This window comes from Lactuca serriola, chromosome 4, assembly GCF_051521515.1.
Source record: "Lactuca serriola cultivar US96UC23 chromosome 4, Lser_US96UC23_V15, whole genome shotgun sequence".
Classification (NCBI taxonomy): domain Eukaryota; kingdom Viridiplantae; phylum Streptophyta; class Magnoliopsida; order Asterales; family Asteraceae; genus Lactuca; species Lactuca serriola.
This window is the reverse complement of record NC_136411.1, coordinates 115,609,104-115,624,565: the sequence shown is the minus strand read 5'-3', so window position 1 is coordinate 115,624,565 and position 15,462 is coordinate 115,609,104. Positions and strand designations below refer to the sequence as shown.

The window sequence follows — 15,462 nt, the reverse complement described above, 5'->3', positions numbered from 1 at the left end:
TAGCCTACATGTATAAATAGTGCCCTTCAGCCTCAAAAACATGGTGAACTAATCCTCTAGGGTTTCCACACAGTTTTGGGCAGCTCCTTCTCTTCTCCTCTTCATCCTCTTGCTCTTGGTGTTTGTGAGCCATTAGAGGAGTGACATTTGTGACTCTAAGCTTTCTAAAGTCAATACAAGAAGGATTTGAGATTGTTATTGCTATATAACAATCAAGGTATGATCTAAACCCTTATTCAAATGTTATATTGATTAGATCTAAGGTTTTAAGTCTTGGATTAAAAGCATGTACAATAGAGAAACCTAGATCCAAGCTTTAGGGTTTGCATAAGCACATAGGATGTCTTTTGGCTAAAACCCATCAGTGGTATCAGAGCCTAGATTGGTTTCTATTGTATTGATGCTTTATGTGTTGCAAAAATCGAATTTTGGCCTCCCTGCCTGATGAACTCGGCGAGTACCACAGTGTACTCGGCGAGTATAGTGTGGTACTCGGCGAGTTCGAGCGTCAGAAAGAGGCATGTTCAGGATTTCTTGCTGCTTTGGTCTTGGATACTTACCTTAACTGTTATGGATCATTAAAATTCGAATTTTAATCATATTTTGGATATATCCTTGATTAAACAAAAGATATTTACCAATTAATTAGATAATTACTTCCTTATATGATAAAGTGTGATTATTTGTATTAATTGGGTAACTTATTTTGCAAGAAATTGAAATTTGGTCAAATAAAGATAAATGATGAAATTAATTGTTTAATTTATATTATTTGTTATTTGATCCTTGTGTTATGAAAAGTTTCAATTTGTCCCCTTTAGGTTTTATAGTTTAAATTTGAACTTAATAGTTTTGTTTTGAAATTTAAATAGTTGAAACCCTAATGTTTTGAATAGTTTCAAAACTTGCCCTCAAGTTTTGGAATTTAAAAGTTGATTAAAAGGTTTAATTTAGGAATGTTAAATTCTAAAACCCTAGTATAGTTTTGAAAAGTTCAACTCACACCCTTATGGTTTTATTTATTAATTAAGGTGTATAATTAAAGGAGATTTAATAAAATCCAAATAGTTTTGGTGTACAATTTAATTAAATTAAAAGTATAATTATTCAACTAGAACACCTAGTATTTTAAAAGTATAAAATACACCCTATACTATATATATCATTAAAAGTCTAACATTATATATATGTAGGAGTAAAGGTCGGTCTTACCGTTAGTAGGCCTCATTCACGAAGCTGGTCTATAAGGGGTGTTTAAGGAAATTGCCTATAAAATGTCGATTGAATGGGTATCCACTCTTACCCACCGCACTCTTGACTAGTGGAGGGTCGTTAGCCGAACGGGTATGATGGGAAAGAAATCTTCCATTATAAGTATAATGAAATATAAAAGTAACTAAATGCTTTCATAAAATTCCCAATCTTAGTTACTTTAGGCAAAAGTGAATTGATGCAATCCCATGAAATTACACTTTGTGCCCTTGCGAAGACGTTAGTGGAGCGCATGTGGTTAACCGGCACACTAAATGGTTCTAAGCAAAGGTAGAAAATGGTGACTCAATGTTTGTCGTAGTTCGGTGGAGCGTGTGTGGTTTACCGGCACATCAAATAGGTGATTGTAACATGTGAGGGCACCATGTAAGTTTGCATGGTTATTCACACCCGCTTTGTGATCCTCGGCATCCCAGTCACAAACTAGAGGGGCATATTGAGATTTAAACATGCCATTGAAAAGGTTCAATGAATCTCAAAGAATCTAGGAGTTTTTCAATACATTTAAGACTTAATCTATTTTTCGTTTTTCATGGTGGAAAATTAGTGAATCGTCATTCACTTACCTTCAAATGTTCTGCAATTAGGGTTACGGCATCCCTCTCCCGAGTTGTGGAATATTGTGTTGGGTCCTAGCCTTAATATCTCATTTGGGTGATTTATAAAGGACTCAATCGATCAACTAACTTGAATTTGTTTTCTCCCATTTTGTAGATGTCAAAGTTTGACAACTATGGTCTTCCCAAATCCCGTGGAACAAGCATTCCACATGAAAATGATATTCCACGATTCGATCGAGGAACAAGAAATCATGCTTCACTTCCTCCTCCTCCTCCCATTGTTCTCCCTAACCCACAAGATCGAAGAATTGAAAGGTTCAATGTCACTAAAGCCCTATTGGAAATGAAACATGAAGATGGTAAACCCGTGTGTGCCCACGTTCTAGGAATGAAATCACACATCGATAGGTTGATAATGTTGGGTGCGTCATTCCCGGATAAGTTGGCTGTGAACTGGGTTCTGCAGTCACTTCCCGAATCATATAATGAGTTCAAGAGAAAGTATTATATGATGGATCATGACGAAAACCTCATTGACCTAACTTACATGCTCATTGCTGTTGAATCAGAAATGATTTGGCAAAGCAATGGAGCGTATTTGTTGGGAAAGTCAACCAACCATGCTTCCGAGGACGTTCTAGGAGAACCGACCTACGTTTGCTGCCAAGAGAAAGGGCATTGGATACAAGTCTGCCCAAAGAGCCTGAAGAGTCCAAAAGATGGGAGAGTCAAAGAGTATGGTTGTGCTTCAGGTAAAATCCACTATCTAACTCCATTAAGTTCCTATTCATTGATACATAATGTGATAAGATTGAATTTGAATGTTTTGCAGGATCAATGAAAAGAAGAGGAAGCTTGATGAAAGATCAAAGTGAGTCTAATCACGAAGAAATGGATCTCGATCGCATGGATTCGAAGATTAGATTTTGAGCCTAGGAAGTTATGATAGAACTGTTAGGAATATTTATTACATAGTTTTTCAATTGATTTTGCATTGTAAGGACAAAATGTTTTCTGCTGTTTTTTATAAATAAAATAAATTTTGGGTTGGACTTATTTATTTATTTAGTTATTTCCTTGCAATGAAACCGTTATGAAAAAATTGATGTTTGCATATTTCTACAACGAATGGATGTGATTCCTAATTATGTTAATTGTGGAAATGTCAAGAATTTACCAAATAGGGAAAGTTTCTCATCGCCCAAGTTTCAAGTGGACAGAAACTTGGAATCATGCAACAAGTATTGTATGATGAATGAAAAAATTTTCACATTTGGGAAAATTAGACTAATTCGTTGACAAAGTGTCAAGTGAAGGACTAGAAGATCGAGTACACAAGGTTGTGTGTTGATCAAGTCCACCACAAGAGTAACAAAGATATTCATCATGATTTACTAAGGTTAAGTAAATGTGATTACACTTATGAGATTAAGTGTAATTCTTAGTTGATTGAAAAGTTTATATCAATAGCAGAACGAATAAGAAGAATCAAGTAGGCAGAAAGATAAAAGTTTCTCTATTCTAAGAAGGGAGAGTACCTTTTATTATGTTTTATGATAGGTCTTAATGATTAAGAACCATATCTCAATTGATCCTCTAAGTGAGTCCTTGTACAATTGTATGTCTAAGAAGTGGAATCAAGAATTGAAGAAATGGTTAAATCAAGAAGACAATCATACTTCGTTCCAAAACAAGTCTTAAAGTTAAGATTGTGACATTTGAATGACAAATATTAGGAAGGTTGATAACATTCATCAAATGTGGAAAGTTGTGATGTCTTGGATAAGACAAAGATCAACTAGGACCAAATTTTGTGAAGTGTTGATAAAAACTACACTAACTCTTGAATATTTGTTTGTCAAGAAATGTTTCATTGACAAGAGAATCTTATATGTCAAGGAGTCAGTGGGAGTCTTAATGGTCTTGAAAGGTTTCAAGAACTAATCAAAATAAACCTTATCAATCATCACTAGCACACGACTTGAGCTTTACAACCTATCGTGTTGACATTATCTTGTTTCTGTGCCGTTCCATTTGAGTTAATTATGCATGTGAGTCCTATGAGTTCTCATTTGAATGCATAAAAGGCAAGGACCTTGATCAATGAAAAGTACATTGATAAGAAAGGTTGATCTGCTTAACTACTTGGAAGACATGGTGGGCAGCCGTGTTACCATAAGGCAAGAAATCAAGATTAAGAAAGTTCGGTCCATAAGAGTTTGAATTTGTCGTAAAACTTTGTTTTTGACAAATTCACATGGATAGGAACACATACACCATTAAAATCTAAGTGTCATAAGATTTTCTCCTCATGAAAATGACTGTGAGAAAATGCTTTCACTAAGAGAGATTTTAAGAAGATAGCAAATGTAAAATTGCATTCTCAAATTTGATTATGGATACGGTATCCCTCTCCATGCGAATTGTGAGTTTTGGCAATTAGTCTTAATTATTTAAGACACATATGAGCTATCTTGGATAAAGGTGTATGAGATTAAGAAGCCTTGATAAAGGATTATCAAAGCATTAAGTATTAGAAACATGAACTTAAGAAATTCAATAGGTATTGTTTTTCTGTAAGTTAAGCTGTTTTCTGAATACGTGTCAAAGCTAGTGGGAGCATAAGTGTTATGTTTATAATAATCATCATGATAGTGGGAGCATAAATGTTATGATTGTATGATTATTAAGGCAAGTATTGCAAGTTAGCAATATTAATTATAGAAAACAAGAGTTATACTTTGCAAAGTAGTAAGGGTGTAAAGTTGTTTTGCTATAATTAAGGGAGAGAATATTGTGCTTCGTTTCAAAATCTAAAGCTTAGATTAAGAAATTTTAATAAATTTAGTCAAAGGATACATAGTGCTTTCTTAAATTTCGATTATGATTACGTCATTCCTTTTCATATTTCGAATTATGAGAACGTAGCACATAAAATATTATGGCAGGAGATTGATAAAGTATTAAATCTTCATGTAAGACATTATGCATCGTGTCCCATACGTTTCGGGTATAGGATCGATTGCAAATGCAGTACAATTTGACCATTCTAAAATTTTCCAAATGTCTAGCGCATTTAGAGGGAAAAAGGACAAGAATCGGTTTTGACTAAGATAATTAAACAACTATCAAAGGACAATCCAAAGTTCGCATAGGATTGGTCACTTGTGAGTAGTTGGAAGTATAGTATTGAATGGACCATATCGATATTATTATGAATAGATAAGATTCTATTAAGAATGAGTTGTCATATGGAAAATATGGAAACGTGTCCATATTGGGAATTGAATATTGAAAATCTATGTCTAGATTAGGAACTTTTATGTAAAAGGATGTTCAAAGGAATGTACTTTGAGTGAGAGACATCATATCTAAGGAATTGTATTGTAACAATCTCCAATAGAGGACTTTGTAATATCGTTAGTGTAGTGATATTACAAAAGGATCATTACATAAAATGTTAGAATCTAACATATTCTATAAGTGGTAAGAATTTGATATTCTTACACTTGTGATAGGAATTGGGAATTGTGAAATGAGTATGATTGGTAATGTGTTCATTTGATCTATTTCACAAAGTTAGAACCATAAGAAAACATTGTGTGCATGCTAAGAGCATGGGACAAGTGATGTAATAATTCAAGTAAAGAAGTTGATCATTTGAAACGACAAATAATGAGTAATTAATATGGTGATAAATAAAATGTGTTTTATTTATACTCAAAGGTTTGAGGTCATATGTGATTAGTATTATCATTGTGTTTCACCTTGCATGTTTTGACTTCCTGAATAATTTAATTGGTTAAGAACAGTCATATTATTCAAACGGACCACAATCGTTCATATGTTGGAAGTAGGTATGAATGAAGACTGTCGTGAATTGGTGTGTGGATTGTCTAAAGTGTATTAGACATAAGCAATTGTTTGCTGTAATGTTCATGAGTGCTTATGAATATGATTTGAGCATTAGATTAAACCCACGCTCACCTGGATCACTTCATGGATTTTATCACGAGTGATTGGTGAGACGATAACATCTTATATTCTTGAAACCGAGATGTGTGAGTTGTATCTTGCGAATCGGTTGCACATTGATAATATGTAAACGCACCAGTAACTTGGTGTTATAAAACATATTGTTGTGTGTGATTTGGTAAGTAAGTGCAAGCGAGCATTGAGTCAAAGTTTATCCGTTCCTTTTATCCAAAGTAGGATAAAAGCGATATTTGTGGGCCCCTCGATGATTTAGTGATGGCACCTAAGCGCTTGGCCAAGCCGGGACTAAATTGATGTATTCAATTGTAGTCTGTTGTCAGTCGTCATAAATCTGAATTCGGGAAACAGCACATAGATAGAGACAATGATTTAGATCCAAGTCTCAGTCTATAAGATAATATCTAGAATAGAGGAATATATGATCCCTTATCTAAGGACACGCATATTTGATAAGATCAGAGTTGACAGCGGCTTTAGAAAGCTATGATTGCAGATCAGGATCTGAATTCATATGCAGAATAGTTATTAGACTTATCCAAGTGGGAGACTGTTGGATTAGTGTCTAAGTCCATAACCATTTTGGTATGTACTTGACCCGATCGTGCATGGTCCTTTTGGGTTGCCTTCACGAAAGCAACTTGATAGGATGAATTATGGAGAGAAAGGATTAAATATGATTTATTAATATATTATGAGAATAATATATTAAAGGAGAAATCATATTGTTTAATTAATATTAGTCAAGAATTAATAAGAATTAAGTTTGTGGCTAAAAGAGATTAATTAAACTTAAGGGACTGGAATTGTAATTATAAGATAATTACAATTAGGCTATGGATTACCTTATTATTTAAGGTTGGACGAATTCTATGGGGAAACCCATTAGAAATCGTCCAAGGGCCTTTAAGAAAGGGTCCATGGGTTGCTTAGGGCCTAAGCATCCAAATTAGGGTTTCCTAGTTCAAAACCCTAATAGCCTACATGTATAAATAGTGCCCTTAAGCCTCAAAAACATGGTGAACTAATCCTCTAGGGTTTCCACACGGTTTTGGGCAGCTCCTTCTCTTCTCCTCTTCATCCTCTTGCTCTTGGTGTTTGTAAGCCATTAGAGGAGTGACATTTGTGACTCTAAGCTTTCTAAAGTCAATACAAGAAGGATTTGAGATTGTTATTGCTATATAACAATCAAGGTATGATCTAAACCCTTATTCATATCTTATATTGATTAGATCTAAGGTTTCAAGTCTTGGATTAAAAGCATGTATAATAGAGAAACCTAGATCCAAGCTTTAGGGTTTGCATGAGCACATAGGATGTCTTTTGGCTAAAACCCATCTCTCTCAACCATCATTACTTCCTTCCACAAGGTCTAATATTTACCTCCTTAAGGCGCCCAAGGCCCTGAAATAAGAAATGACGAGAAATAGGATGTTATAATAATAGCTTCTTAAACAAAATTAGCTTCCAATTAATAAGATGTAATTTATCATGTTCTCGATTTCCAATAAAAAGCTTCCTACTTAATTAAATTACACACTTTCTTTGTAATTTCGGTTGGTTTGACTTAGAGATCATATGTCGGTGTATAAATTACATGCAAAGAGGTTGTGGTGGTTTTATTTTAGATTGTTATACATTTCAAGTGAAACCAGGCAATAGGCTCTATTATTAAGTGGATATCACCCACTGACATAAGACCTTAGATTATGATATAAGTTCTTAGCTGACATCTGACTAGGATGATTCGCCCTTGGATATATTTTCCCTTATGTGTATGAAGCATCTGTGCATGGTTTGACCAATGAATATGTTGCATCATGGTCAACTTCCCATGTGCAAGTTGATACAATTGACCACTTTTGAGTCTATAATTTATTCCAACTTTACCCTTGGAATCTACAAAATTAATTAATATTTTTGGTGCTTTCTACAATCTGTATGGTTTATATGAATTGGTTGATTTGTAACAAGTTGTTCATGTTAGAGGTGTCTAGCTAGGTGGGATCTGTGAAACTAAAAACAAATAGAAAAAAAACACGCCAATCAAGTGCATTGGTTTTTTTCTTCTTGAAAAAATTAAAAACAACATAATTCATCTAATCATGCAATGGATCCTGATTTTGAAGGTAAGTGTAAAACAAATAAGAAAAAAAAAGCTATGCATCAATAAAATGCATAAGATTTTTTTTTAATTTTTCATCAAATTATTAAGTTCTTAATCTCTGTAATCGAACAATGATTTTTTTATTAGTTTGCTAGTAATTGAGAGGAACGGCGAAGAAATTCATCAAAAAAAAATCGATTTAACGTACGGTGTTGTAACAACTCGTCTTGGTTCGATGGTTTGCTCTCTCAATGAAGTTTCTTGTTGATCTCGCCTATATATATATATATATATATATATATATATATATATAGAGAGAGAGAGAGAGAGAGAGAAAGAAAGAAAGAGAGAGAAAAGTAAGCTCAATAGAAAATGCATAACTAGGGCAACATATGTTAGAGTCAATGACCAAGTGACACATGTCTATTTCTTTATTCACAAGTAATGTGTTGTAAAAGTTATTTATATAGTTACTCTAAAGTGATGTGTTGTCATGCTTTTATCAGTTCCAGCATGTGTTGCCCTAAAACATGTATTTTCCATAAAACTCTCCTCTCTCTCTCTCTCTCTCTCTCTCTCTCTCTCTCTATATATATATATATATATATATATATATATATATATATATATATATATATACACAGAGAGAGAGAGAGAGAGAGTTAGAGAGAGAGAGGGACTTAGGTTCAAATGAGAACAATTATAAAATCGAGAATGCGGGAACAAATCTGGGCCACATTTTTTTGCCGCAAAAGAATCCCGCATACCGGCACGACGGAGAAATGTAATATTCATACGTGAATATAAACCACCACTATCACATCTAACGCAACCACCATTGGGCCACATATTTTTTTTCCATAAATCCTTTTGGCATACCGGCACAACGGATGAATGTAATATTCATATGTAAATAATTATATTCATATAAATATATAAAGTGTATTCATACATGAATAAGTATGTGGATATTCTCAAGTGATTATTCATATATGAATATCCATAAGTATATGGATATTCTCAAGTGATTATTCATATATGAATATCCATATATATTCATATATGAATTTATTTATTCATATATGAATATTATTTGTCCCTTCGTCTCGTTACGCTGGAGCGCTTAAGCGGCAGATTTGCAATAAGCGAGAATATACTTACCTTTATATTCACATATAAATATTATGTGCATCCATCGCGCCCGTATATTGGAGGGTTTTGAATCAAAAAGAAATATGTGGCACAATGGTGGTTGCGTTAGTTGTGGTGGTGTTGGTTTATATTCTCATATCAATATTAAGATCCTCTGTCGTGACGATACGCGCGCGGGGGGGGGGGGGGGGGGGGGGGGTGTTACGGAAAAAAAAAATATGTGGCCCAAATTTGCTCTCACGTTCTCGATTTTATAATTGTTCTCATTTGAACATCTCTCTCTCTCTCTCACTTTGTGTGTATGTGTGTGTGTGTATATATATATATATATATATATATATATATATATATAGAGAGAGAGAGAGAGAGAGAGAAAGAAAGAAACAAAAAGTCCAATAGATAATCATTATTAATAGAGGAACCAAGGAACCAATTTAAAGCATCGAAATTTAAAGTGATCAACTACAAAAAGAAGAGTTGTAGACTTTTACAATGGTCGTATATGCACCGGATTATAACAAAACTCACTTCCTTTTTTATTTTAATTTTTTTAGGCCATGTTTTTTATCATAAAAAAACCAAATATACCATTGTTCGTGACTTTTCGTTCTATTTCCATAGAGATCAATATTGATATATATAAAAAAATAATTTTTTTTTTCAAAAAAATCATTTCATTTTCTTTGTTTGTTGAAAAGTTGGTCTATTTTTTATAGAAAAAAAATAATAAATATATCAAAATTCATACTTTTTGGTACTCTTTAAACAAAGATTCATACTGATGCTAAAAAAATTGTTATTTCAGTTCAGATTCACATTATAAACATTCTCAGATTCACATTGTGTATAATAGTAGGTCAGATTCACAATGTGAATCTGTACTGATCGAGCTTTTTCACTTTGAGAATGTTAAAAATTGAAATATTTACAGTTTAGATTCATAATATGAATCTACATTGATAGAGGTTTTTTTTATCGGTGTTGATATTTATTAATAGAGTACAAAAATTTAATATTTTTGGTATAATTAGCTTTTTATTTTTTTTATAAAAATAAACTTAAATATTGAAAAAACTAACAAAATGAAGTAGGATTTTTTTTCGAAAAAAAAAAGTTTGTTTTTTATATATCAACATGGATCTCTACAGAAAGAGGACAAAAACTCAAGAACAACTTTATATTCAGTTTTTTTTCGATAAAAAATGTGGCCTAAAAAAATTTTAAACAAAAAATGAAGTGGGCATTTTGGTAAGTAGGTGGATTTTTTTGTATAATTTGGTGTGTGTACGTCCACTGTACAGGTGTACATCTATTACTTAGCCGTTGATCATTATGATTTCCGACGCTCACAATTGGTTCTTTGTTAATTATAATTCTCTATGAAACCTCTCTCTCTCTCTCTCTCTCTCTCTCTCTCTCTCTCTCTCTCTCTATATATATATATATATATATATATATATATATATATATATATATATATATATATATATATATATATATAGGTTCAGGTTCACTTGAGACCATGCTAATTTTATAAGACCGTGAGACCAAATCTAAAAATAATTTTAAAATGCAAAATAAAAGGAAAAATCCAAAAATTCTTTTTTTAATTATTCTTTTCGGAACTTTAATTACCTAAACAAATATAAAAATTAATTACCCGTTTTTTTAAATACGTGAAATATTCTAATAGAATATTACACTGTAAATATTCTAATGTGGTTTTTAGAATGTTAGAATATTCTACTAGATTGTCAGATATGTAGAATATTCTAATATTCTACTAGAATATGTAAAAAAAATGTATTTTTTTTTGTATTTTTTTTGTTTTTTTGGAAAATATAAATTCCGAAAAAATGTTTGAAAAAAAATTCGAAAATTTTCAATTATTTTGCATTTTAAAAATGTTTTTTTATCTACCAAATGAGTGGCTAGGATTGCATCTCACGGTCTCACAAAATTAGGTCGTCTCATATGAACCTAACCCTATATATATATATATATATATATATATATATATATATATATATATATATATATATATATATATATATATATATATATATATATAATGAGATAGAGAGAGAGAGAGAGAAAGTTCAATAGAGAACCAATATGGATCCAAGAACTAAGGAACCCATCTTAACCATCTATTTTCTTTTAATCTTGGCTATTAACCCTTAATTAACCAAAAAAAACTGAGGGTCATTTTGGTAATTTTAGCGTCTCATTTAATATTCATGTTTGTCTCCGTTAGCATCTTATGTTACTGTCGTTCATCTTCAACACTGATCGATCCAAAATCTCGCCTGTTCCTCGAAATCTCAACCTTTTTCATCCAATTTACTAATAGTTTCTCCAAATTTCAGCTAATAATAATGTATTTTTTTAACATCTATTCATCTTTCGTTTATGATTATTAGGTCAATTATAGACTTTGATTTTACCGTTTTCCTTCCGATGCATTGTTTATCAACTTATTTTTATTGTTATTGTAATAGTCTGATTGTCAAATTCTCTTGATTTTACCGTTTAATCTTCAAATTGTTATGTTTTATTGTTAATTTGCTAATTTTATGTCGTATGTTGAATATCCGTTTGATGTTACTATTTTTCATTCGGTCGTTTTTGTAACCATTCGTCTGTAATGCATATTCGACATTTAGATAATCAATTATATCTTATGCATCTTTTGACATTTAATTTTTTTCCAAACTTTTAGTGATTTTTAGAATCTTATCTTATCTTGTGCATATACTTTAATGTTTTGTTATTATCTTGTTTATTTGTTTCCTTTTTGTATAATTATCAATTCTAAATTTCTAATCTGTATATAAACTCCAGGTTACCGATTCATTATGAGTTCTCTAAATTCTTGTTCAAATTTGCATTCAACTATTAATGAAAAATCACGTAAGTTTTTTTTTCTTAATATAAATTTCACATTTTCTATATAATGTAATAAAATAGATGTTTTTTTTTTTTTTTGGTTTTTCAGTTCATGATCAATCAGCTTCAAGTATGAATATTGATCATTCAAATAGCAGTAATTCTTGTTCAGATTTGCATTCAACTATTAATGAATAATCACGTAAGTTTTTTTTTTCTTAATATAAATTTCACATTTTCTATATAATGTAATAAAATAGATGTTTTTTTTTTGGTTTTGCAGTTCATGATCAATCATCTTCAAGTATGAATATTGATCATTCAAATAGCAGTAATTCTTGTTATACTTTTGATTTTGAGCTCTACAATACTGAATCTTTTAAGCTTGTTCCTTATGATAAGTTGATACATAATAAGTCTTTCAAAGGATTGTTGTTTGATTCATTGGACATTGGTCTTGACTTTTACAAGACTTATGGTCAAGAATCTGGTTTTGATGTGAATATGTCAAGTCAAAAAAGATACAATGATGGCACAATTCGTATTAGATATTCGACATGTACTAGATCTGGTTTCACGGAGTCATTCAAGAATGAAAATATTCATGTGAAATTTTCAGATATTAAGAGAAGGAGAACTTCTTCTAAGAAGAACGAATGCCTTGTTGTTTCAAAGTTCAAGAATCTCCGATGTTCTTTAATGTTCTACATTTATGTGTTTGTTGAAGATCACAACCATGAACTTGTTGCTCAAGATCAGTAGCACTTATTAAGGATTAATAGGACAATGGAGTTTCTTGATGAATCCTTTATACATAAGGTTAGTACTTGTAGCATTGGTGCTTCAAAACCTTATGACTTGGTGACTAGTATTAAGGGTGGCTTTAATTCTAGGGGAGGAACTACAGTTGACTTTAAAAATTTTCATAGAGATTTGAATTCTAAAATTGGTGTCAAAGATTCCCAAATGGTTGTGGATATATTGACAAACAAAAAATTGTGTTTCTCTAATTTTTCATTTGAGGTCCAAAAAGATGTTAATGATCATCTTACTGGACTTTTTTGGGTTGATGATACTTCGAAAGCCAACTATAAGGAATTTGGAGATGTACTATCTTTTGATGCTATTTATCAAACAAACTAGTAATTCCTAATCCTTATTTGTTCTTTTTATGGTATTTGTTCTTTTTAATAATACTTATCAAATAAAATTCAGGTATTCTATGTGTTTGTTCTTTTTACTGGAGTTGACTACCACAAGCGTTGTGTTACTTTTGCTGCTGGTTTACTAGTTCATGAGACAGTAGATGCATATGTGTGGTTGCTTGAAGTGTTCTGTAAAGCATTTGTCAAGCTACCCATGATGATTGTAACAAATCAGGATTCATCAAAAGAAAGCTGTTAATTTTGTTTTTCCTGAATCGAAGCATAGACTATGCATGTGGCACATCACTCAAAAACTTGAGGAAAAGGTATATTCTTTGTTTCTTGATTCCTATATATGTTTATAACCATATAGATTATAAAGCACATTGTGAATTCACAATGTAAATTTGCATATGATGAAAGGAACAAATCTAAACCATAGATTACACTGTGAATTCATAATGTGAAACAAATGTTATGTTACTATGAATTACATCAAATATTCAACATATGTAATGATTCTTATGTGTTTCTTTTTTTAGATTCCTATTGATGTTTATAACCATCCGGACTTCCAGAAGACATTTTTTGATATTATATGGAATCTTCAATGTTCTCCACAAGATTTTGAAAGTTCGTGGTCAACAATGTTAGATAAGTTTCACCTAAAAGAAAATGATTGGTTAAGGTCTATTTTTAAAATAAGGGATTTATGGATTCCGGCTTTTATGAGAGATCTTGAACTTTTTGGTTTGATGCGAACTACTTCAAGATCAGAGAGTTTGAATTATGCTTTCTCACATTTTTTGTATCATAAATCAAATTTGGTGAAGTTCGTGATGTCATTTGATAGTGCAATGGAAAAGCAAATACATCATCAATCTTTATTAGATTATCAGTCCACAACTACTACCCCCACGCTAATGACTCCTTTGGCTATTGAAAAGCGTGTATCGGAAATTTATACACATAATATTTTCTTGGACATTCAGAAAGAGTTATACAAATTCGTGTTTTATTGTGTTCAAGAATCTGTAGTTATTGAAGATGAAAGTGAAATTTATGTTTTGAGAGATAAGAAGAAAATAAAAAGTTGATTGATAAAAATGTTAATGAGGATGAAGATTCTGATGATTTTTATCGAAATAGTCTTCCTTCTCATTGTCCTAATACTCGTTACAAGGTATGTCTCTTTGTCCTAATACAGTTTATTAAATATAAAATGTAGTTTAAAAATTCACACTGTGAATGTAGGATATTTTGCTAATTCACAGTGTGAATTCTTATAGAGTTATAAATTGGTTTGTACTTTTCATTAGATTAGTATGGAATATGTATGTTTTTTGTAAATTTGATTTGAAGTACATATTTATATTATAGTATTATGATTTCTAATGTCCTGTTGATTAATAATGTGAATCGATGTTAATTTGTATAATTTTTATCGAATGGTATGAGATAGAATTTCTTATTCACGTATTAATTTGTTTATTAATGATAATTTTGTAGGTTGTATTTAGTAGAATGGATGATAGCATTAGCATCCGTTGTAGTTGCATGCTTTTTGTCCAGGAAGGATTGTTACGTTGTCTGATGTTTTTCATATTAAATATGAAAGAGTATGATGAAATTCCATCAAATTTCATTTTGAGGAGATGGGGAAAAGATATCATAGCTGATGGATTGTTGAGAAAAAAGTACTCATCTCCTCATAAAGGCAGTAAAAATGAATGTTTGATTCAAGATGCATATGTTGTTCTTCGTTTGTCCATTAACAAGACAGAAAATAATGAGGATGAGTTGGCTAAATATATAAAGCAACTTCAGGAGGTTGATAGTGGTATTCCTTTATGTCCCTCATCAAGGGCATCTTCGAGTATATTAGTTCACATTGAAACAATTATTGGAGCTGCAGTACCTGATGTTATCAACATTCATAATCCACAGGGGATCAGAAACAAGGGATGTGCCAGTGGTAAAATTAATAATCAAGAGCACTAGAGAGAAAGTGATTGAGACATCTAAAAAGGGTTCTAGGCTGTGCAGTTTATGTCATAAACCAAATCACAATGCTAGGAGTTGAATTTTGAGGTTAAAGAAGTCTTATTTAGAATCTTAGGTTACAAAAGGGAGATTGTTTCTAATTTTTTCTTTTTAAGACTACTAAAATAAGATTTGATTTTTGTAATGATCATTCAATGGATATAATGTTGAAATATTGATGTTAATTTTGATATTCATTGTTAATAAGATTTGATTTTTTCTTTGTTACTAAAATAAGATTTGATTTTTTCTTTTCTAATAAAAAATTCTTGCTAACGATTTAATTTATGTATATTAATTA

The 15,462-nt window shown here is 31.4% G+C and overlaps 1 protein-coding gene across 1 annotated transcript; it reads left to right on the top strand.

Moving 5' to 3' along the window:
• The first annotated feature begins 12,759 nt into the window (after window positions 1-12,759).
• Window positions 12,760-15,119, top strand: LOC145098747 (protein FAR1-RELATED SEQUENCE 5-like). The gene is made up of 6 exons (XM_079036354.1): window positions 12,760-13,080; window positions 13,189-13,292; window positions 13,354-13,444; window positions 13,661-14,171; window positions 14,243-14,301; window positions 14,628-15,119. Exons 1-6 carry the CDS (start codon window positions 12,760-12,762, stop codon window positions 15,117-15,119), a joined length of 1,578 nt encoding a protein of 525 aa, XP_078892480.1.
• The last annotated feature ends 343 nt before the right edge of the window (window positions 15,120-15,462 follow it).